We start from the raw sequence: 23397 nt of genomic DNA, 5'->3' as shown, positions 1-23397 counted from the left end.
TCCTTCAACACCTTAGGCCGAAGATGCAGGGGTACAAATGATTTGTTGGCGGGAAGTCCTGGTGGTACCTCCTCTTGGGCCTCGGCAATCTCCGCCTCTACCTCAGTCGTGAGAGCCGAGACCACTACCCCTTTCTGGAGGATGGGTACCGGCTCTTCCCGAGGTTCTCCCCCCGGAAAACACCTAGACAAAGCATCCGCCTTGGTGTTTTTAGCCCCGGGACGGTACGTCACAAGAAAATTGAAACGAGTAAAAAACAATGCCCAGCGAGCCTGCCTAGGAGACAGACGCTTGGCCGACTCCAGGTAGAGCAGATTCTTATGGTCGGTGATAACTGTGACCTGGTGAGCCGCCCCCTCCAAGAAGTGTCGCCATTCCTCAAAAGCCAGTTTGATGGCCAACAACTCCCTGTTGCCGATATCATAATTCCGTTCGGCCGGCGACAACTTCTTGGAGAAGTAGGCGCATGGATGCATCTCGCTCAAGGACGAGCCTTGAGACAGTACTGCCCCCACTCCCACCTCCGACGCATCAACCTCTACCACAAAAGGTTTAGACACGTCTGGTTGCACCAGAATGGGGGCTGAAGCAAAACTATTCTTCAGACGCTCAAATGCACGTATAGCCACCTCAGGCCAGTTCGCCAGATCGGCACCCTTTTTTGTCATGTCCGTGAGCGGTTTGGCGACAGTCGAAAAGTGTTTTATAAATTTCCTATAATAATTCGCAAACCCAAGGAACCGCTGGAGTGCTTTCAGACTCTCCGGCCTCTCCCATTGCAACACCGCTTGCACCTTAGCGGTGTCCATTTTAAAACCAGCTGCGGACACAATATATCCCAAAAAGGGCAACTCCTGGACAAAAAATAAACATTTTTCCAGCTTAGCATAGAGCTTATTCTCACGGAGCAGCTGTAACACCTGCCTGACATGCTCTAAATGAGTGTCCCGATCGCTAGAATAAATGAGGATATCATCCAGGTATACAATCACAAATCTCCCCAGGACATGAGCAAAGACATCATTAATAAAATGTTGGAAAACGGCAGGCGCGGTGGTCAACCCAAACGGCATAACCAGACTCTCAAAATGACCCTCAGGAGTGTTAAACGCCGTCTTCCACTCATCCCCCTGACGGACCCTTATGAGGTTATACGCCCCCCTGAGGTCCAGCTTGGAAAACCATTTTGCCCCCGCTACCTGGTTGAACAAATCCGGGATCAACGGCATTGGGTAGGGATCACGGATAGTAATCTGGTTTAACTCTCGGAAATCCAGACACGGGCGTAACCCCCCATCTTTCTTCTTAATGAAGAAAAACCCCGCGGCTACAGGCGAGGACGAAGGCCGGATGTGACCTTTGCTCAGACTCTCCGCGATGTAGTCTTTCAGAGCTTGTCTCTCAGGACCAGAAATATTAAACATCCTGGCCTTAGGTAATTTGGCCCCGGGTTTTAACCTAATAGCACAGTCATAGGCTCTATGTGGAGGCAGTTCTGAGCAACCCTTCTCAGAGAAAACATCCGCGAAATCCTGCAAAGCCTCCGGCAGGCTGGGCGTCACGGCGGACACACATGTGGCCAAGCAATTGTCTTGGCAGAAACCACTCCATTGTACTATGTCCTGAGTTTTCCAATCAATTACCGGGTTGTGCCTGGACAGCCACGGAAAACCCAGGACCATTTGAGCTGGGAGATTACGGAGGACCCTACATGTAACCGACTCAGAATGTAGGACCCCAATGTGGAGTTTCACCTCTGCCACAAACTCAGTAATCTCCCCTTGAGGGAGGGGAACAGCATTAATGGTCACCACCTGTATGGGGTGAGGAAGTTTTTCAATCTTAAACCCGGCGGTGTGTGCAAACTCCTCATCTATGAGATTGGTGGCGGAACCGCTATCCACAAACACTGATATAGGTAGCTCTCTGCCGGCGACAATAACCTTGGCAGGGAGCATACATTGAGATACCATCATGGAGGATATGCATACGCTCAGTTGGGTCTCCTCCATACCCTCTGAGCTTAACAGTTTTCCGCCAGTGTGACCCTCTTAGGTAGTACCGGGCAAACGTTAACATAATGACCTCCTTTACCACAGTAGAAACATGCTCCGGACTTCCGGACTCCCGGAGCGCGAGGCTGAACCTGTGCCACGCCAGCAATCTGCACAGGTTCAGGGGACTCATCTACTTCAACCACACCTGCACCTCTGTTTTCCCCCAGAGGTAGCGTCTCCTGTGCCCCCTGACGAAAACGGCGATCAATACGTATCACCAAACTCATGGCAGACTCCAATGATGCCGGAGTCTCATACATCAGGAGGGCTTGTTTCACCCTCCCTGATACCCCATGAATAAACTGGCTCCGCAGTGCTGGGTCATTCCACTGTGTGTCTACAGCCCAGCGGCGAAATTCCGAACAATAGTCTTCTGCCAAGCGCTCCCCCTGGCGGAGGGCGCGGATTTTAGATTCCGCTAGAGCCAGTCGGTCAGGGTCATCGTAAATGAGCCCGAGGGCAGAAAAAACATTATCGACCGAATGAAATGTAGCAGAGTCAGGTGGTAAGGAAAATGCCCATGCTTGGGGGTCACCACTCAGTAATGACAACACCAGCCCTACTCGCTGGGCCTCATTACCTGAGGATATTGGCCGCATGCGGAAGTATAATTTGCAGGCCTCCCGAAATACGACAAATTTGCTGCGATCGCCTGAAAATCGTTCTGGCAGCGGAAACTTTGGCTCTGCACCTATACCTGCAGATGCCGTTTGCACCTTTGCTACTACCAGGCCCTGCTGCTGAACTGCCCCATTCAACTCGGAGACCTGTATGGACAGCGCCGCCAACTGGCGGGTTATGGAATCTAATGGATCCATGGACTCCTGAAAAAATGTGGGCCGATTATAATGTCACGGGGGCTTAGTTCAACTAAGGCTGAAATACCCGGGGCCCCTGTGGTGTCCCTTTACTAGGGGAAACCCTGTCTGCCCCTCAACCCAGGGTTTTTGCTGAAGGTGCAAATGCCTGAGCCTCCGACCTTTCCTTATCTCCTGCTCAGCCCTGCACTTAACCCTCCACCCTCCACCCAGTGAGAAGTCACCACCAAAGCTCCCACACAAATAATGACAGACAGGGAGAACTTAAACTGCACTGCGCCGCACACACACAGGAATAAACAGTAATGTGAACAGGGCACAACTAAACACAAATATGGGAAGGAGAAAGGATAACGATGGATCATACGACACCAGATATGAATCTCTCTCTCTTGAACACCTCCACTCCAGACCGGAACCACTTGGTATGAAACACAAGCTATAATCGGCGACGCCCATAGGCCAGCATGACTATTTAAAGACCGTGGGCGTGACTAACCATCCAACCTGGTCTCCAGCAGGATTAACCCCCGAGAGCCTGAAGATCAGGCCGGCGCCACTGAGGCTATAGTGGCTGGAGGTGGAACTACCTCTGCCTGCCGGATGCTGTGGTGTGAACAGCGTCCGACATGACAATACTACAAGCAAAATCACTATAACTTCTGATCCTGCAGTCATGTGTTGAGGTTACCATACACATTAGACTAACGTCAGCTGAACCACCAATACTGGTGTGACTGGCCGACAGTCTCATGTATATGGAGACCTCACTACGCTCCCCTGACAGATAATGTAAGGGGACAGAAGAATCTGGAACGTCGGATTTCCAACAACTGCCAGCCTTTTGTTCTTGGGAGATAAGCTGCTGCCAGAGGACTCTGGCAGCAGCTCTTTCAGAGGAGCTAGGAGTTGAGTGCATTAGTGTATGAAGGAATTAGGGCGAAAAAGATGTTGATCGCTGGGCAAACAGTTAATATGTTTTGAGGGATTTATTTCACTCCCTTTACTCCATTTCTTGGGATCATGTTGATATTTCACACTTGACAATTCTCTGAAATTTCTCGAAAGCTCCCGATCTCCCAAAACAGTTGCGAAATCTCCTGGGTGTTGTTGAATCCTCACGAAACCTCCAGGAAAGCAGCACTTCTAGAGTGAGTTTTCCAAGAAGGGGGCCTGGGAAAAATTTCCAACTTGCACTTTGTGCACCACATGCAGTCGCCTCCTGGAAAAATTTTTTCTAAAAGTTGGTATCTTTCTACATGAAAATAGAATTTTCTTACATTGCATATAAAGGCAAATTGCACAGAAAAAAGAGTAATTTAATGAGAAGATAAGTGTCTTTGTAAAATTGTAGGCAGGTGGGTGACCAGGTGACTACAGTAAGTTTAGTCCTCCATAGCCTGTAGTATGGCTTGACAGTGGTTTCCACACCATCGGAGTACCCAATGTAAGTTTTATTAGTTGAGGTGCCTGTTAGAATACTATAGGGTGCAATTGTTCTACATATGTGCTACGGTATGTTGCATGTGCTATCCTGCACCATAATCTTACATCTTACAAATACATTTGTGTAGGATTTTCATCCAAATGCAATTACAATCACATTATTCTGCACCATTTCCTCTTGTGCCCGTCACCAAGAGACAACATTCCCACTAATTCAATTAGAGATGCAAGTAATGAGAACTATTCATTAGCATGACAGCTGAAGTGCCGAGGATAACATCTGAATTAATGAACCGTACTCATCGACCCCTCTACAATAGATAGTACTAGTGTGCCATCATGAAGGATGAGAATCACTAACTAAACATTTTGGAAACAAAGGACAATGTTTACAAGGAACTCTAAGCTGGCCTGATGGGTCCGATGAAAACTATGGGGGTTGGGGCCGGATGGGCTAAATGTAAAATGGCCGGCTCATAGGCCCAGTCTGCCTGGTGGACAGAGAAAATAGGAATGAATGGCAGGAAAATAGAGGGGAAAAATAGGGGCTAAAGTTGTCCATTTATTGAGATAATTGTCCCAATTCTACCATAGACATGCCCACTTGGTCAACTCCAAGGTACAAGTTTCTTTGGATGGGGAAAAAGGTGACTGCTGGTTCTTCTGGCAGTGGCAGGAACAAAGGATCTGATATTAAAATTCAACGTACCATATCCCTCTTTTTTCCTGAGATCTACTGTCAAGGGGTGTCAGAAGACCCTCATACACAAAGGATCATCAGCCAATGCCAATATTTAGTTGTGTAGGCCTGCTTATGAGATTTTGATGTGGGACGGTGGGAGGTATTTAAGGGGCTCAGTGGACAATAAACCAAGCACCCACCCTCTAATCTTTTCAGTACCAGATTACACTGATCAGTACAGCTGATAATGTCCTCTGTTATGCTGCTGCTTCTGTTGCTTCTGTCTGTGAGCTACATCAGAAGTGCATGAATTCCCCATGTCTGTATGTACTGTGTATAGTAGACATAAGTTGCAGTTAATCTCTGCCCACTAGCTCAGAGACAACTGAACATTAGATACAAGGTCATATAATGACCGAAAGTCTATGGGTCTATGGTAAAGGAGAAGAAGAGTGACAGAGAGACACAGGCACAAAGACTGTTACTGTTGCTTTTTGCTAAGTGTTTTATCTCATCTCAGTTCTGGATTGACAGCTATATTGCTCAGTACAGCTGTACAATGTCCTCCATTCTGCTACTGCTTCTGTTTGTGACCTCCATTGAGAAAGAAATGCAGGAATCACTCATGTATGTGTGTACTGTGTATAGGAAGCATTGGTTGCAGCTAATTTCCACCCACTAGCTCAGAGACAGCTAAAAATGAGAGAGAGAGAGCCTGCAGAGGGGAAAACTGGTGAAAAATGCAAGATACAAGTCATATAATGACCAGAAATAGTATCATGTAACAACAGGTTATTCTGAAAATGTGCTTGAAATTACAGCTTTGCTTTAATAGCCTTGACTTCTTTGCCTATGGGCAGTGGATTGAAGGTTCTCCTCCAGAGGGCTTTGGCAAAACCTATCCATATTTATTGTGTGCGGCAACGTAGTGAAAGTTTTCATTATGGCTGAAATAGCACTTCTTTATTTTCCACAGGAACAAATGTGTCTAAAAATACTAAGAAAAAAAAAAGTTTTAGAAACTTCAGAAGACGATATTTATGGTTGATGGTGGTTTGGATGGGTCATCTTGTGAAGACGTTGTAACCACTAATCTCCTGAATAGTAGCTATTGCAGTTGTAAAATTTGACCCAGCAGTAAATAAGTAAATATATCGTTTAGCTGCCTACCTTCTCGCTGCCGCTTTGATGTCCCGAGCCGCATTCGACTTCATTTAAAGAGCTATTGACACACTTCAGTAACTGGGCTGAACTTCAAAATATTTTGGTTTCATTTAGCGCAGGGGGGAAGGTTTGGAAGAACTTGGCCTGTCTCCAATTAAGCGTCCCGAGCCTAACTCATCTGGACAATCATGGCTTGTAAAGGAATGAATGCATCTTTTATAGAACTTAACACCCAAAAGAAAAAATGCTCGAGGTTTAAAAGTGCAAAGGAAAATCCATCCGTACGAAGTAAATTCAAAGAGCAGCATCTTCCTAGTGATGCTCCTTAGATGTGTCACCAGCAACTTTATAGTGTCAGCGATGGGGAACTTAGCGAGAACCTACTTTCTACTGATGGTGCTCCTGTTCCTACTGGATGTGACCTTCACTGATCAGAAGAGAATGGCAAGTCCCTACCAGGAGGTAAGTCAACGTGGCACTCCCTGGCATAGTGTGTTGACTTCCACATAAATATGTGAGATAACTTCTGCTGGCTAAAAAAAACTACATTACGGCAGACATTCTGAGTAGCAGTTTGCATGGGGGATTGGGGGATGTGTTTCTCATTTTTTGGCTTATGCTTCAAAAATACATTTCAGAAGTTATATGAAAAATTAATGACGGTATTTGATCTGCAAAATATTGATCCCCATTAAAGTTTGTTAAAAGTTGGCCAAACTTTTGAAAAACTTTTGATATGTTACAGCCTCTAGTAAAAATGATCAGTGGAATCTGGGTCCTGAGACCCCCAGTGATTACTCAAATAAATTAGAAGAACTGTTCAGATTATCCTTGAGCTCGAAGGGTGTGGGGTCAGTAGTTACCGTTTTCTGAGTACTTCTGCCCATAGGTTTAGAGATCAATGGGGGGTGGGGGGGTCTGAGAACCTGAACCCTCACCACTTATAAATAGGGGCTATGAGAAATCAAAAAATCTTTAAAAGTTTAGTTACTCTTTAATAATATGCTTTCTGTGTAATATCTTAAAGAGGCTGTCAATCAAAAGATCACTGGGACCCACACTGATTGGCAGAATGGGGCAGCAGTGTAGCTGCTCCATTACCGCTCCGTTCATGTTCTATGGGACTGCTGGGCACTGCCCTCAGCTTTTTGCAGAAGTCCCCATAGAGAACGAATGGAGCGGCGCTCAAGCATGTGTACTCTATTCTAACGAGTAAACGTTCCCCGTTCTGATAACTTTCGGGGGTCCCAGCTGACCATTATTTTTGTCCATCTTTGAAGGCGATGCCTTATTTAGAAAATTATTTTTTCAGTTATTTTCACCCCATTGTGGACCCTTTTCCTAGTAGAGTGCGTAGCGCTATGGCCTGCACCCCTGCATAGTGTGTTCCCTTTCCCCTCCATGCAGGGGCGCCGGCATACTAACTGCCCCGGCCCTGCGGCATGGTCTTCCAGCATGCTCCTGCTCTCTCCTGTGGTGCGCGCTGCAGCTTCAGTGGTGTACATAGGGCGCACTCGCTCCCCTACTCTTAAAGGGACAGCACACGCATATTGCTGAATGCCGTCAGCCTATTGCTGAGAGGCATTTAACATAATGTGTGCACCTGCTGGATGGCTCTCAGCCGATTGCTGGGAGTCATCCTGTATAAAAGACTTCCTCTCCCTTAGGAAGTCGTAAAGCAACAAGTTTAGTCATTAGGTAGTGTGGTGTTCTACCAGTGCAGTTGTGAAGTCCTCTGGTTCCGTTGCAACAATTTCCTGAACCCGAATACCTGGTCCCAATGCACTGATGGGTTGTTATGACAAGCTACTGTGAATGCCGGCACATGGCCAGTGTTTATATGAGATTGTGATTTTTTCTATGCATAGCACTGCTATGAAGAACACAGGCAATCAGACTATCGTAGCTTCAAGTCTACTAAGGAGACTATTAAAAAATTCAGTAAAGTGAATTTAAAAAATATATATATACAGTATATATGAAAAAAATAAAACACAAGTTCAAATCACCCCTCTTTTGCTCCATTGAAAATATAACAATAAAAAATACACATTTTTGATATCGCTGCATTCTGAAATGTCCAATCTATGAAATTATAAAATAAATGAATCAGATCAGTAAATGTCATAACGAGAAAAAAATTGAAACAGCAGAATTATATTTTTTGAACGCTGCAACATTGCAATAAAATGCAATAAGAGGCGATTAAAACATCATATCTACCCCAAAATGGAATCAATAAAAACATCAGCTTTGGACACAAAAAAATAAGCCCTCACCCAGATCCCGAAACATGAAAACGCTACGACAAACGCAAAGTTTTTTTTCTTATATATATACAAATGTCTGATTTTTTTTCCCCCACTTAAATAAAAAATAAATTATTCATGTTTGGTACTGACCTGGGGAATCATATTGTCAGGTCAATTTTACCATATAGTGAAAATGGTAAATTTAAAAAAATAAATAAATGAATAACTTTTTTGCAGTTTGATTGCACTTGGATTTTTTTTTAATCTTTTTCTAGTACACTATATGGTAAAATGATTAGTGTCATTCGAAAGTACAACTCGCCTTAAAAAAAAAACCAAGACCACATACGGCTATATTGAAAAAATACTAAAAAAGTTATGGCTCTTGGAAGAAGGTTTAGGAAAAAAAATGGGAAAATGGCCATGTCATGAAGGGGTTAAAGTTGCAGCAAATCAACAATGTATTTTTTCACTGCAGAATTCTATTTTAATAAAGTTTAAATAGAACCCAAAGAACCCGATCTTTAGAATTTATCCATAGCATAGGTGAAAAAAATAAAATTCGGGCTTCCAGTAGACACCACCAGAGGGCGCTCACTGTATTCAGTTCATTTCCGAGTAGCTGTCTGCTCTACTGACATTTTTTTTAAGAAATGCTTACAACAATACCTATAAAATAACAATTCTGGAGCTGATTCCTTCAGAACTCTGTGCTGTGCCATTATTATGTTATTCCTCCTGGAAATGTATGGTACATTGACATCTGGGTGGTTCCATTTCCCCTTGTCAAAGGGGCGTGTCCCTAGACAGTCTGTCAATGATATCACTGGTAGGGCTGTGTAGGGACATTTCTCCACCTGGTAACACCCCGTCCTATCATTTCTTTCCAGGATTAGTGACAGAGGAACGGCTAAATACAGAGTTATAAGAAAGCTGAATCAGAATTTTAAAATTTTGGAAAATATATTGTATATATCCTGTTTAACTGTACACAACAATGAGATTTTTTTTAATAGTCATCCTACTATGCAACTAATACATTTATATTAGAGGGGTTCCCCAAGCCCTAAATAATTTCCAGTAGACCACTGGTGTTAGGATCCCCTGCAGCATGTAGATTACATCCATTGGACAGTGAACCATCACCCAAAAGTCAATAACTAAATACTACTACACAGTGGCATGTAAAAGTTTGGACACCCCTGGTCACAATTACTGATATTGTGCACAATTAGGCAAGTTGAGGGCAAAATGATCTCTAAAAGGCCTAAACTTAAAGATGGCACATTTCCTTTGTATTTTAGGCAAAAATAATGTATATTGGCATTTATTTATTTATTTATTTATTTATTTTTATTTAAAAAATTACAAAAAGGGAAATGGGCCAGTGCAAAAGTTTGGGCACCCTTGGAGATTTGTGTGGTAACTTTAACCAAGGTTTCACACCTTAATTAACCTGTTATGGCTTGTTCACTTTAACCATTAGGAAAGGCCACGTGATGCAAATTTCTCAACTTTATAAAAACTCAGCCTCCTGTAACCTTATGCCAAAAAACAGCAGCCATCGGTTCTTATAAGCAGCTAACTAGCACTCTGAAAATGAAAATGGTGGAGGCCCACAAAGCAGGATAAGGCTATAAGAAGATAGCAAATCGTTTTCAAGTTGTCCTTTCCTCAGTTCAAAATGTAATTAAGAAATGGCAGCTAACAAGAACAGTGGAAGTCAAGATAAGGTCTGGAAGACCAAGCAAAATTTCAGTGATAGCTGCTTGTAGGATTGCTAGAGAGACAAATCAGAACCCCCGCTTGGCTGCAAAGGAGCTATAGAAAGATTTATCAGACTCTGGACTCTTGTTCTACTGTTCAGAGACACATGCACAAATATGGCCTTTATGGAAGAGTCATCAGAATAAAACCTCTCCTGTGTCCTCACCATAAAATTCAGCGTCAGAAGTGTGCAAAAGAACATCTAAACAATCCTGATGCATTTTGGAAACAAGTCCTGTGCACCGATCATATTGAAAAAGAATCTTTGGCCACAATGATCAAAGGAACGTGTGGAGAAAAAAAGACACAGAATGTCAGGAAAAGAGAACATCTCGCCAACCATTAAACATGGGGTGGACCAATCATGCTTTAGGGTTGTGTTGCAGCCAATGGCACTGGGAAAGTTTAACAGGAAGAGGGAAGAATGGATTCAATGAAATTTCAGCAAATTCTTGGTGCAAACATATAACACCATCTGTAAAAAAGCTGAAGTAGAAAAGAGGATGGCTTCTACAAACGGATAATGATCCTAAACACACATCAAAATCCACAATAGACGACCTCAAAAGATGCAAACTGAAGGTTTTACAATGGCCCTCACAGTCCCCCTGATCTGAATATCATTGACAATTTGTGTCTGAACCTCAAAATAGAAGAGGATGCAAGATGACCCAGGAATCTCACAGAGCTGGAAGAATTTTCCAAGGAAGAATGGATGAAAATCCATCAAACAGGAAATGAAAGACTCTTGTCTGGCTACAAAAAGTGTTTACGAGCTGTGATACTTTCAAAAGAGGGTGTACTAGGTACTAACCATGCAGGGTGGCCATACTTTTGCAACGGCCCATTTTCCTTTTTGTAATTTTTAAAACGTAAAAGATGCAAACATATATATATTTTTTTTTTCTTTGGGGGGAGCTAAAATACAAAGGAAATGTGTCATCTTTACCCTTAGGTCTTCAACTTTAACTTTTTTAAGGCTGTGTGCATACGTTGCAGTTTTGGTGTGTTTTTTTCCTTGCAGATTTTCTACATAAACCTGAAGCAATCTGGATGCCAGAAAAGTGAATTAGAAACTTGAAGTGTCATGTATACGTCGCTTATTTCTCACTTGCAGATTTGGTACAGAAAATAATCTGCAGCGTGTCAATTCTCTGTGCGTTTTTCACCGTTGACTTCACGCAAATCTGTCAAAAACGCAGGACAATAATGCAGGCAAAAATGCGCTATTTTTCAGCTGCATTTTTCCTGCCAAGAGCTGCAGAAATGGTGCAGAAATTTTACTCAACGTGTACAGTTCACAATAGCAGTAATTTTGACCAGGGGTTCCCAAACTTTTACATGCCACTGTATATACTTTTGCTATACAATGGGCTGTTATACAAAGTTAGGGTTGTCAACCTCTGGGAACACATTTTCTTTTTTACTTAAATGTTTGGATTGTGGACTAAAAATCTTTTTTGTGTGTGGGTTTCATGAAAAAAATTTGCACTGTTTGCCTTCTATAGCCTCTGTATTGCACTGCCTATTTCAGGCTACATAATGAGTTAACTGAGGATCCAGAAGTGAGTTCATTCTGAGATCTGGCAAGAGATTTTAGCTCTTGTCTGTTTTTTTTTCTTTTAAGTTCATCTTAGCTGATTTATAACCACATGAAAGTGCAGGAAAACAAAGCGACTGTAGAAGCAAAACAATGCAAAATATTTCATGAAACCAATTACAAAAATGATTTTTAGCCCCAAAATACATGCATTTAATTAAAAAAAATATGTTGTTATAGTTCGACAATCTAATTAAATTTATAATATTCTTCTTCAGGCCATAATAAAAGTCCTAAACTTTGGGTTGGTTCCCTGTTTTTCTCAATGATTTATGCGGCTTTGTCAGCGGCAGAGTTCATAACCAGAGATTCTTACTTCTCTATCTCTTGAGTATTGCAAATTATTTCCTGGCACATTTCCAAGCATCGCAACCTTCTTGTGTTTACCGGTGTCCGCTCCTGAGTCGACCCCAAGGGGCTTTGTTATAAATGACGGAAATAAACGAGTTTCTGGCTCGTAATTGTTTTGCATGGGTACATACTATGGCAAAATGTAAGGACAAATATAAGACAAAGCGGCTGTCACTGTGCCCACAGAATTAACTGCAGATAATGTATGTAGCGCCGTGGAATTAATGGCGCTATATAAGTGAGTAAAATAAATAAATAAATTAAGTATTGTTATTTGCCTGGAAATGCTAATGTAAAGTTGGTATTATTCACAGGAGGTTTTACACAAATTTGCTTTTTTTGTGCAAATAGAGATTCAAGCGTCAGATCCGAGCAGCCAAGACCGAGGTAAGAAAGGGAAAAAAGAAGAAAAATAAAAATGTTTCAATACATGTATAAATTCACACCAATGATCTGTTAATATCCTATGAGAAAAGGATATGCTGTCATTACTGTCTCTTACCACATCCCCATATGAGTAAATTTGGGCTCTTGGACACCATTATGGACCCCATAGTGGTGTCTTCTTTTGTGGCAAAGAGGGTTTGGGGTCTTCTCATGCACTAAGGCCTTGGCAACGATTATTGTTTTTGAAGTTCCTATAGCCATGCTCCTAAGCATGTACAGTTAGGTCCATATATATTTGGACAGAGACAACATTTTTCTAATTTTAGTTCTAGACATTACCACAATGAATTTTAAACAAAACAATTCAGATGCAGTTGAAGTTCAGACTTTCAGCTTTCATTTGAGGGAATCCACATTAAAATTGGATGAAGGGTTTAGGAGTTTCAGCTCCTTAACATATGCCACCCTGTTTTTAAAGGGACCAAAAGTAATTGGACAATTGACTAATAATAATAATAATCTTTATTTTTATATAGCGCTAACATATTCCGCAGCGCTTTACAGTTTACACACATTACCATCACTGTCCCCGATGGGGCTCACAATCTAAATTCCCTATCAGTATGTTTTTGGAGTGTGGGAGGAAACCGGAGTACCCGGAGGAAACCCACGCAAACACGGGGAGAACATACAAACTCCTTGCAGATGTTGTCCTTGGTGGGATTCCAAGGCTATTTCATGGACAGGTGTGGGCAATCCCTTCATTATGTCATTCTCAATTAAGCAGATATAAGGCCTGGAGTTGATTTGAGGTGTGATGCTTGCATTTGGAAGGTTTTGCTGTGAAGGAAACATGCGGTCAAAGGAGCTCTCCATGCAGGTGAAACAAGCCATCCTTAAGCTGCAAAAACAGAAAAAACCCATCCGAGAAATTGCTGCAACATTAGGAGTGGCAAAATCTACAGTTTGGTACATCCTGAGAAAGAAAGAAAGCACTGGTGAACTCATCAATGTAAAAAGACCTGGGCGCCCACAGAAGACAACAGTGGTGGATGATCGCAGAATAATCTCCATGATGAAGAGAAACCCCTTCACAACAGCCAACCAAGTGAACAACACTCTCCAGGAGGTAGGCGTATCAATATCCAAATCTACCATAAAGAGAAGACTGCATGAAAGTAAATACAAAGGGTTCACTGCACGGTGCAAGCCACTCATAAGCATCAAGAATCAAAAGGCTAGACTGGACTTTGCTAAAAAACATCTAAAAAAGCCAGCACAGTTCTGGAAGAACATTCTTTGGACAGATGAAACAACCTCTACCAGAATGATGGAAAGAGAAAAGTATGGCGAGGTACAGCTCATGATCCAAAGCATACCACATCATCTGTAAAACACGGCGGAGGCAGTGTGATGGCTTGGGCATGCATGGCTGCCAGTGGCACTGGGTCACTAGTGTTTATTGATGATGTGACACAGGACAGAATTCTGAGGTATTCAGAGCCATACTGTGTGCTCAGATCCAGCCAAGCTGATTGGTCGTCGTTTCATACTACAGATGGACAATGACCCAAAACATAAAGCCAAAGCAACCCAGGAGTTTATTAAGGCAAAGAAGTGGAATATTCTTGAATGGCCAAGTCAGTCACCAGATCTCAACCCAATTGAGCATGCATTTCACTTGTTAAAGACTAAACTTCAGACAGAAAGGCCCACAAACAAACAGCCACTGAAAACCACCGCAGTGAAGGCCTGGCAGAGCATCAAAAAGGAGGAAACAGCGTCTGGTGATGTCCATGAGTTCAAGACTTCAGGCAGTCATTGCCAACAAAGGGCTTTCACCAAGTACTAGAAATGAACATTTTATTTACAATTATTTAATCTGTCCATTTACTTTTTGACCCTTTAAAAACAGGGTGGCACCTGTTAAGGAGCTGAAACTCCTAAACCCTTCATCCAATTTTAATGTGGATACCCTCAAATGAAAGCTGAAAGTCTGACGTTCAACTGCATCTGAATTGTTTTGTTTAAAATTCATTGTGGTAATGTCTAGAACCAAAATTAGAAAAATTTTGTCTCTGTCCAAATATATATGGACCTAACTGTAAGAAAGTGAGTTTTGGTTGTGTGGCCTATGACCCTAAATTTGGTACCTGTTTGAGAATGGTGCTTTAATTTAGCAATGTTCAAGTAGGAGAGATGTTAGGCCAGTTGGAGTCAACTCAAGTAAGGCTATGTGCACACGTTGCTGATTCTCCCTCGGATCCGCATCGTTTTTGGCCCTGCGGGTCCGCAGCAGATTCTGCTGCGTTGTACAGTAGCAATAAAAACAGTGGGATTTGAAAATCGCTGTGCACATGCCGTGGAAAAATCTGCGCGGATTAGCTGTGGGTTCATTTCCGCAGCATGTCAATTCTTTGGGCGGTTCTGCAGCGTTTCTGCACCCATTGACTTGCATTGATCCGCAGCAAAACCGCAGTTCTCAAAAAGGTCTGCGGCTTTGCTGTGGATGAAACGCTGCAGATCAGGAGGGGGGAAGAGTGGGGGCGGAGTGTGGGCAGTGAGTGTGTGCGTGTGTGTGTGTGGGCGGTGACTGGGCGTGTATGTGTGTGCGGGCTATGTGTGTGGGGGTCTGCGGGGCTCATCGGGCTGTCCGGGCGTCTGGTGGGGCCTGTGCAATGGTCATCGGGATGTCGGGGGTCCGTGCGGGGCTGTCGGTGGTCTGTGTGGGGCTGTCGGAGGTCCGTGCGGGGCTGTGGGGGGGCTGTGGGGCATCGATCTGTCCGGTGGGGGGGATGCGGGGCTGTGTATGTATGTATGCATATGCAGGCATCGTCCGCTTTCTGCCAAGAGCTGCGTTTTTTGTGCAGAAAAATCCGCGGGAGACTCAACAACGTGTGCACATAGCCTAAAGGTTTAAGTCTCTAAATCTCAGCAAATGCATAAAGTATTGAGGCACAGAGCTTATACATAAGAGTTGAGGCCAAGAGCTTAACAGTTGTACATCAGAGTTGTGGCACATTGCTTAACAGTTACAAAATAGAGATGAGACAAGTAGGAGGACACAACTTTGACTAATAGACCTTTTATTGAGACACAGAGTTTGGCAGTTACACAATAGTTGCACATAAAATTTAAGACATAAAGCTTTCGGTTACATATCAGAGTTGTGGCACACAACTTGTCAGTTACATATCATAATTGTGGCACAGACCTTGGTAGTTACACACATCAGTGTTGAGGTAGATAATTTGGAAGTTATTCATAAAGAGCTGTGTCACAGAGCTTGGAGCTTACAAATGAGAGTTGCAGTACATTGCTTAACAGTTACATATTATATTTGATGCAAATAAGAGGACATAATCTTGGCAAATTCCCAGTCTTGAGGCACCAAACTTGTTACAGAATAGTCACACATAAGAGTTGAGGCACAAAGCTTGTGGTTACATCAGAGTTGAGGCACAGACCTTAGTGGTTACAGAATAGTCACACATAAGAGATGAGGCACAAAGCTTGTAGCAACATCACAGTTGAGGCACAGAGCTTGGTGGTTGCGGAGTAGTGACACATAAGAGATGAGGCACAAAGTTTGTGGTTACATCAGAGTTGAATTACACAGCTTGGTGGTTACAGAATATTCACACAAAAGAGTTGAGGCACAAAGTTTGGGGTTACATCAGAGTTGAGGCACACAGCTTAGTGGTTACACATTAGAGCTGATGCTCAGAACTTGGTAGTTGCTCATGTGGCACACAGCTTGACAGTTACAAATTATAGTTGAGGCACAGAGTTTGGTGATTACGCATCAACAGTTTCTTTGCACAGTTCATAACACAGTTTAGCAGACTGGTTCCTTCACTGGTTACAACAGGATTTCACAACTTGAAGCTGCCATGTTACTGACTTTAAGCTGAGAGTGGTCTACAACTGCTTGCAAGTACCCAGGGCCATGGCAGTCAGTACTTGTATCAGCAAGATCCACATCCACAGATCCTCCCGCACAAAGTGCTCACTTTCTGACTGTATCGCAATCTATCCGTTGACCCATAAAGTTCGCTAAGCTGCCTCCATACATACCATGGCCCCATCACGACACACAATACTGCAGTGTCACCATGTGTCACCTTTGACCCAGCCGACTTGTGTCCCCACCGCTACAAATATAGTACAGCCTTAAAGGCACCGTGCATGCAATGGATACAGGTACAGTACGTATTTTAAAGGTGCGGTGCCTTCAGAAACAAATATGGCATAACAGCATTTCTTGTACTTTCACATTTCTTTCTTGCATCTTTAATACATATGATTTTTCCTCCTATGCATCTCCTTGCCTGAGAGGTGGGATGGAAGTCATTCCTATGGAGCACAGAGAGGCAGTGTGTTGTATATCAACCGGCTATTGGGCAACCTAAACACTCATGCTTTGCAGACTACACTGTAGAGCTTCTAAAATCCCTGCAACTTGTTGAGTTTAAAGGGGTCGTCCCATGCAGACCATGGGTTACTTCTATGACCTGTCAACTAGGTCCAACTTCCATGACTTTTGACCATAGTCAGAACAACGCTCACCAAACTTCTCTAAGCTAGAGCTCCGTCCTTTATTTTGGCATAACTGTCTTTCTCAAGAGTTTTTGAAGTCTGTGATGGGATAGAATGGGCATTTATACTACAGGATCAGCCCATGCAATAGTTATGGGGGATTTGGAGACACAAAACCCCAACCCGGAGGCGACAGGCACGAGAGGTGGAACCCACTGCCCCTTAGAGAAATGTGGCACATGGTTCTCCCAGGATGAGGGGAGGTATATGATTTATGCAATTCATTTCAGCACAAGGCTGGGGGTCTGACTTTTGCTTTTCCTCCTATTTTATATTTATGTTTATGATGAATACAGCCTTTCTCACAAACCAGGAAAGAATGTATAATCGGCTTTGATTAAAGTGATGACATCAGTGCAGAAATATTTTTTTTTCCGCAAGCATCTCAGCATGAATCTTGATGGCGTACACATCACTGCTGTTTTTATTCTATCCATCTTGTATGCATATACGGCACGGACTTGCATTCTGATATATAAGATCTCTTGCAAAAATCTGCGCAGTTTTTCAACCTAGGAGAAACATTTCAGGAATGTGAGGTGGACAGGATGTTTACCCTGTGGTCCTCCCTGCTGGGAAAAGGTATAAAAGTCCCAATCATTGAAGTTCCCACTGTCTCAACGTCCCCTGCACACAAACCTAGAGAATAGACCAGCTGACATGATCCATTTTTGGATTCCTATCAGCTCTGGTTCCACTATAAGTTAAATGTAGCTTTTTTCCTTTCAGGCCAGCAGGGGTTAATGTCAGTTTACCTTGCTGGCAGCGTGCTGTAGCTGCTGAGTTGCTAGGTCAGCTGATGTGGGTAGTGCACACTCCTACCATCCTTTAAATAGTCACCTGATGCATCAGCTGACTGTTGGTGAGAGAGTTATTCTATGGAGACCACCCTTGCAGTTGCAGTTCTCTGGTGTCAGTGCTGTATCAGCTACTTCTGGAGTTTGGGGTCCTGTTTCCGGGTCCTCTGCGGTATGGAGCTTGGCAGCGGTGCCTGAAGCTAAGTTTTGTGTTTTTACCTTGTCTGTTTCATAATTGTCACTACCCCCTGTGTTGTGAGTTCATTTTCCCCTTCACCATTGAGGTCTGATGAACTCCCTCTTCTGGTGAAGGAAGGTACTGAGGCTGATTACCAAGCACCTGAGCTGGATGATGATGACTGGGTGACGGGAATTGCTGACTGGATATAAGGCAGCGGACGCCCTTATGCCTGGCTGGTGATTTCTCTGAGGGATTCTAGGATACCAGTCTGATTCCTGCTCTTCAAAAGCTAAGTTTTTTGCTCTGCTTTTTGCATTTGTGTTTTGGTTTTGTTTTGCCTTGTTTTTCTGGATTTCTGCCATTCCCTGCTGGGGTGAGCTGAATTCCTTTTTGCTCTGTCTTCAGAAAATACCTGAGTACTGATTTAGTCTTTTTGAAACCTAGCGTCTTCAGGGCTTTTTTCCCGATCAGTCTGTTGGCTCTTGTTTTGATAGGGTTTTTGCGGATAGCAGACAGCAGCTTTTCTATCCTGTCCTATTTAGTTAGCTTGGGCCCCATCATTTGCTCAGCCTATCTTTCTATCTGTGTTAGTGTTTTTTCATCTTGCTTCACCGTCATTATATGTTGGGGGCTGCCTATTGCTTTGGGGTCTGCTCTGGGGCAGTTTAGATTTCCCTTTCTGTCTTTAGGCTATTTAGTTCTCCGGCTGTGATCGAGGGGTCTAGGGCACCGTAGGAACCCCCCACGGCTACTGCTAGTTGTTGTTGATAGGTTCAGGGGTCTGCAATCCGATAGCTGCCAACTTCTCTGGTTTTCTGGACTTAGCTAGTATTTCTGTTTTTGCCTCCTACGGTGACTCATTCATAACACCCCTGTGTTTGTACCATCTGCAGTTGTGAGGTTAGCGCCCTTGCCAGCCAGTGCACTAGCCAGGGCAGTGTGAGGTGACAGTGAGGGACGAGGTTCGTGACAGCGGCGGGGATTAAGAGAGTGCAGGAACAGACTCAGGTTGGCACTCAGGAGGTGTCCCATCCCTCATTCCCTATTGTTAGGGCCTTCCTCTCTCCTTTATCACCCCATTGTGTGTGTGTTGTGCCGTCCTCTGATCGACCCTCAGTGGAATCGTGACACTAGCGTCTCCTAACCTGTTATAAGCTGGAGGATCCAACTAATCTACACATTGCATTGACAGCATTGAGTTGTGCAGTACTTCATTTCCCCTGCGGAGGCACTGCAGGAAAATGTATACTTTCTGATCGGTTCCCTCCAAAAATTAAAGATAATCCCCTACGTGTAAACTTATAATTTGGGGTTCCTTCTAAAAAAAATAGTTGTTTTTACATATTAATGGGGTGTGTTTGAAAAGTCAAAGATACCCCAATAAACATGCAAATAACATGTTTTTGCACTGTTTGTATATGGTACCCACCTAACTTTTCGATAAAGAACTGTGATGTAAACATATGGTATACAAGAAAGGGATGAGCCAAAAGAGGCCATATTTTATGTGAAAAGGGGATTTGGATGGACAGGTCACCTGTGGACACTTGCAAAATGTTGTACCAACAGTGAATAATATTTTATGCAATTTAGGCAAATACCAAAACTTTCCCAGTTACAGTCACTTAAAATGAACTAAGGACTACCTCCACTTATGAAAAATGTATGATCCCTCCTTCAAGGGGAGCTCCACTTTATTAGCCTATCCCCGTTGCCTTGCAGTGCCAGGCACAGTCACATCTAACGTGTGTGGCCAATGGGGTTGTGGAGACGCTTTGTTCTGCTGATCGCTGTGGTCTTTGGTGTCAGGCACCCATCAGTCATACATATCCTATAGCCAGGTCATCAATGAGTATTCACAAAATACTTAGGGTTGTCCAAATTTTGGATCATAAGAAATGGCGGTGTACGAGTAGTAAAATGTGTAGCTCTCGTCTTACTAATCCCAACAAGACTGTTCCCAGTAATAAAGTAATTACTACAGCACTTTTTTCCATTACTCCAGGAGATTTGGTTTATTTGGAGGCTCTTTCCTGCACGGAGTCCACACTTTTATAAAAGGCTCTTTCTTTTTATATATCCCAGTAATATACTGGTGTGACATATCGGGAATTTCCTAGTGTAGTTGGAGAAGCACACAGCACTTACGAAGAAGGATCAAGAATGTAGCCGTAGTCAGCTGATTCACATATTGTAAGGATTTAGTCTCTCAGGTAGGCATTAGGTAGCGTTCACACAGGCAATGCGGTTTGGTCAAAATTTGTGTAGGTTTATAGCTTTCATAAAACTCCAAGGGATTTCAAACCAAAACAGCTTCTTCTGGGCATAAAGGTATAAGAGCCAATAAATAGTTCATTCAGCAGGCACATATATGTCAATGCGGGTTCCCCCGAAAAGATTACAGTCCTGTCTCCCAAAGTAAACTTTATATAAACATTAGAAGTACGATCCTACCAGTCTCGGTATTACCTTCAGCCTTAGCTCCAGCAGTTTCCAGCACCAAACAGAAGTGTTCAACTCTATGCACAATTCACAATGAACAGATTGCAGCTTACAAGTTACACTGCAGCTCCAACACACAGACTGCTCAGCTTATCAAGCTGACCCTTGCAGTCTCCATTCAAAGAGAGACTCTGACTTGTCTCTCTCCTAGCTACAACTCACATTTTGGCTTGTCACTCACCAGCTTCAACACACTCCATTCTGCTCAATATTCAGCAGACTGACACAAGGTCAACCTATCTCTGTCCTGATTCTTAGTCAAAACTAGCCAGATCCATCTGGCCAGTTTTGACTACATACATGTGTGTATGTGCCTACAGTTGTGTGAAAAAGTATTTGCCCCTTCCTGATTTCCTATTCTTTTGCATGTTTGTTACACTTAACTCTTAAATATTTCAGATCACCAAACAAATTTAAATACAGTCATATGTTAAAGTTTGGGCACCCCTATTAATGTTAACCTTTTTTTCTTTATAACAATTTTGGTTTTTGCAACAGCTATTTCAGTTTCATATATCTAATAACTGATGGACTCAGTTATATTTCTGGATTCAAATGAGGTTTATTGTACTAATAGAAAATGTGCAATCTGCATTTAAACAAAATTTGACCGGTGCAAAAGTATGGGCACCTCAACATAAAAGTGACATTAATATTTCGTAGATCCTCCTTTTGCAAAAATAACAGCCTCTAGTTGCTTCCTGTAGCTATTAATGAGTTCCTGGATCCTGGATGAAGGTATTTGTGACCATTCCTGTTTACAAAACAATTCCATTTCAGTTAAGTTTGATGGTCGCCAAGCATGGACAGCCCGTTTCAAATCATCCCACAGATGTTCAATGATATTCAGGTCTGGGGACTGGGATGGCCATTCCAGAACATTGTAATTGTTCCTCTGCATGAATGCCTGAGGAGATTTGGAGCGGTGTTTTGGATCATTGTCTTGCTGAAATATCCATCCCCTGCGTAACTTCAACTTCGTCACTGATTCTTGCACATTATTGTCAAGAATCTGCTGATACTGAGTTGAACCCATGCGACCCTCAACTTTAGCAAGATTCCCGGTGCCGGCTTTGGAAACACAGCCCAAAAGCATGATGGAACCTCCACCAAATTTTACTGTGGGTGGCAAGTGTTTTTCTTGGAATGCTGTGTTTTTTCGCCTCCATGCATAACGCCTTTTTGTATGACCAAACAACTCAATCTTTGTTTCATCAGTCCACTGGACCTTCTTCCAAAATGTAACTGGCTTGTCCAAATGTGCTTTTGCATACCTCAGGCGACTCTGTTTGTGGCGTGCTTGCAGAAACGGCTTCTTCGCATCACTCTCCCATATGGCTTCTCCTTGTGCAAAGTGCGCTGTATTGTTGACCGATGCACAGTGACACCATCTGCAGCAAGATGATGCTGCAGGTCTTTGGAGGTGGTCTGTGGATTGTCCTTGACTGTTCTCACCATTCTTCTTTTCTGCCTTTCTGATATTTTTCTTGGCCTGCCACTTCTGGGCTTAACAAGAACTGTACCTGTGTTCTTCCATTTCCTTACTATGTTCCTCACAGTGGAAACTGATAGGTTAAATCTCTGAGACTACTTTTTGTATCCTTCCCCTGAAAAGCTATGTTGAATAATCTTTGTTTTCAGATCATTTGAGAGTTGTTTTGAGGAGCCCATGATGCCACTCTTCATAGGAGAATCAAATAGGAGAACTACTTGCAAGTGGCCACCTTAAATACCTTTTCTCATGATTTGATACACCTGGCTATGAAGTTCAAAGCTCAATGAGGTTACAAAACCAATTTAGTGCTTCAGGAAGTCAGTAAAAAGTAGTTAGGAGTGTTCAAATCAAGAAAATGATAAGGGTGCCCATACTTTTGCACCGGTCAAATTTTGTTTAAATGCAGATTGCACATTTTCTGTTAGTACAATAAACCTCATTTGAATCCAGAAATATAACTGAGTCCATCAGTTATTAGATATATGAAACTGAAATAGCTGTTGCAAAAACCAAAATTGTTATAAAGAAAAAAGGTTAACATTAATAGGGGTGCCCAAACTTTAACATATGACTGTATTAGACAAACCAAACACACATAAACACAAAATGCAGTTTTTAAATTAAGGTGTTTATTATTAAGATAAAAATAAATCCAAACCTTCAGGGCTCTGTGTGAAAAAGTGATTGCCCCTTAAACCTAATAATTGGTTGGGCCACCCTTAACAGCAACAACTGCAATCAAACGTTTCTGGCAACTGGCAATGAATTTTTTACAAGGAATTTTGGCCCACTCATCTTTTTCAGAATTGTTGTAATTCAGACACATTGTAGGTTTCCAAGCATAAACCGCCTTTTTACGGTCATACCACAGCATCTCAATCAGATTAAGGTGAGGACTTTGACTAGGCCACTCCAAAGTCTTAATTTTGTTTTTCTTAAACCATTCAGAGGTGGACTTGCTGATGTGTCTTGGATCATTGTCCTGCTTAGTGCTGGTGTCACCACCCGTATCTGTGCATCATGAATTGTGGTATGTGTTAAAGGGGCTCACTAGAACTATTTCGCCCAGGGCCCACAAAAACCTGTAGTCGGCCCTGGTCCTGCTGCATAACCCAAGTGCGTTTCAGCTTGAGGTCACGAACAGATGGCCGGACCTTCTCTTTCAGGATTTTTTCTAGAGGCAGAATTCATGGTTCCATTTACCACAGCAAGTCTTCCAGGTCCTGAGCAACAAAACAGCCACAGACCATCACACTACCACCATATTTTACTGTTGGTAAGAGGTTCCTTTTCTGAAAT

At 42.9% G+C, this 23397-nt stretch overlaps 1 protein-coding gene and 1 long non-coding RNA gene across 2 annotated transcripts in view; one reads left to right on the top strand and one right to left on the bottom strand.

Moving 5' to 3' along the window:
• Window positions 1–6428, bottom strand: part of LOC141046547 (uncharacterized) — a 32113-nt gene extending 25685 nt beyond the window's left edge. Inside the window, exon 1 of the long non-coding RNA XR_012219609.1 lies at window positions 6174–6428. This is a non-coding gene — a long non-coding RNA (uncharacterized lncRNA). The remainder of the gene's footprint in view (window positions 1–6173) is intronic.
• Window positions 6429–6485: 57 nt separating this feature from the next.
• ITIH6 (inter-alpha-trypsin inhibitor heavy chain family member 6) overlaps window positions 6486–23397 on the top strand; it is a 60578-nt gene continuing 43666 nt past the window's right edge. Inside the window, exons 1-2 of the mRNA XM_073540979.1 lie at window positions 6486–6629; window positions 12489–12524. Coding sequence (XP_073397080.1) covers window positions 6486–6629; window positions 12489–12524 — 180 coding nt within the window. The remainder of the gene's footprint in view (window positions 6630–12488; window positions 12525–23397) is intronic.

This window comes from Dendrobates tinctorius, unplaced genomic scaffold (genome assembly GCF_039654945.1).
Source record: "Dendrobates tinctorius isolate UK_male_01 unplaced genomic scaffold, ASM3965494v1 ptg000120l, whole genome shotgun sequence".
NCBI classification, from domain to species: domain Eukaryota; kingdom Metazoa; phylum Chordata; class Amphibia; order Anura; family Dendrobatidae; genus Dendrobates; species Dendrobates tinctorius.
This window is presented reverse-complemented; position numbering and strand designations above follow the sequence as displayed.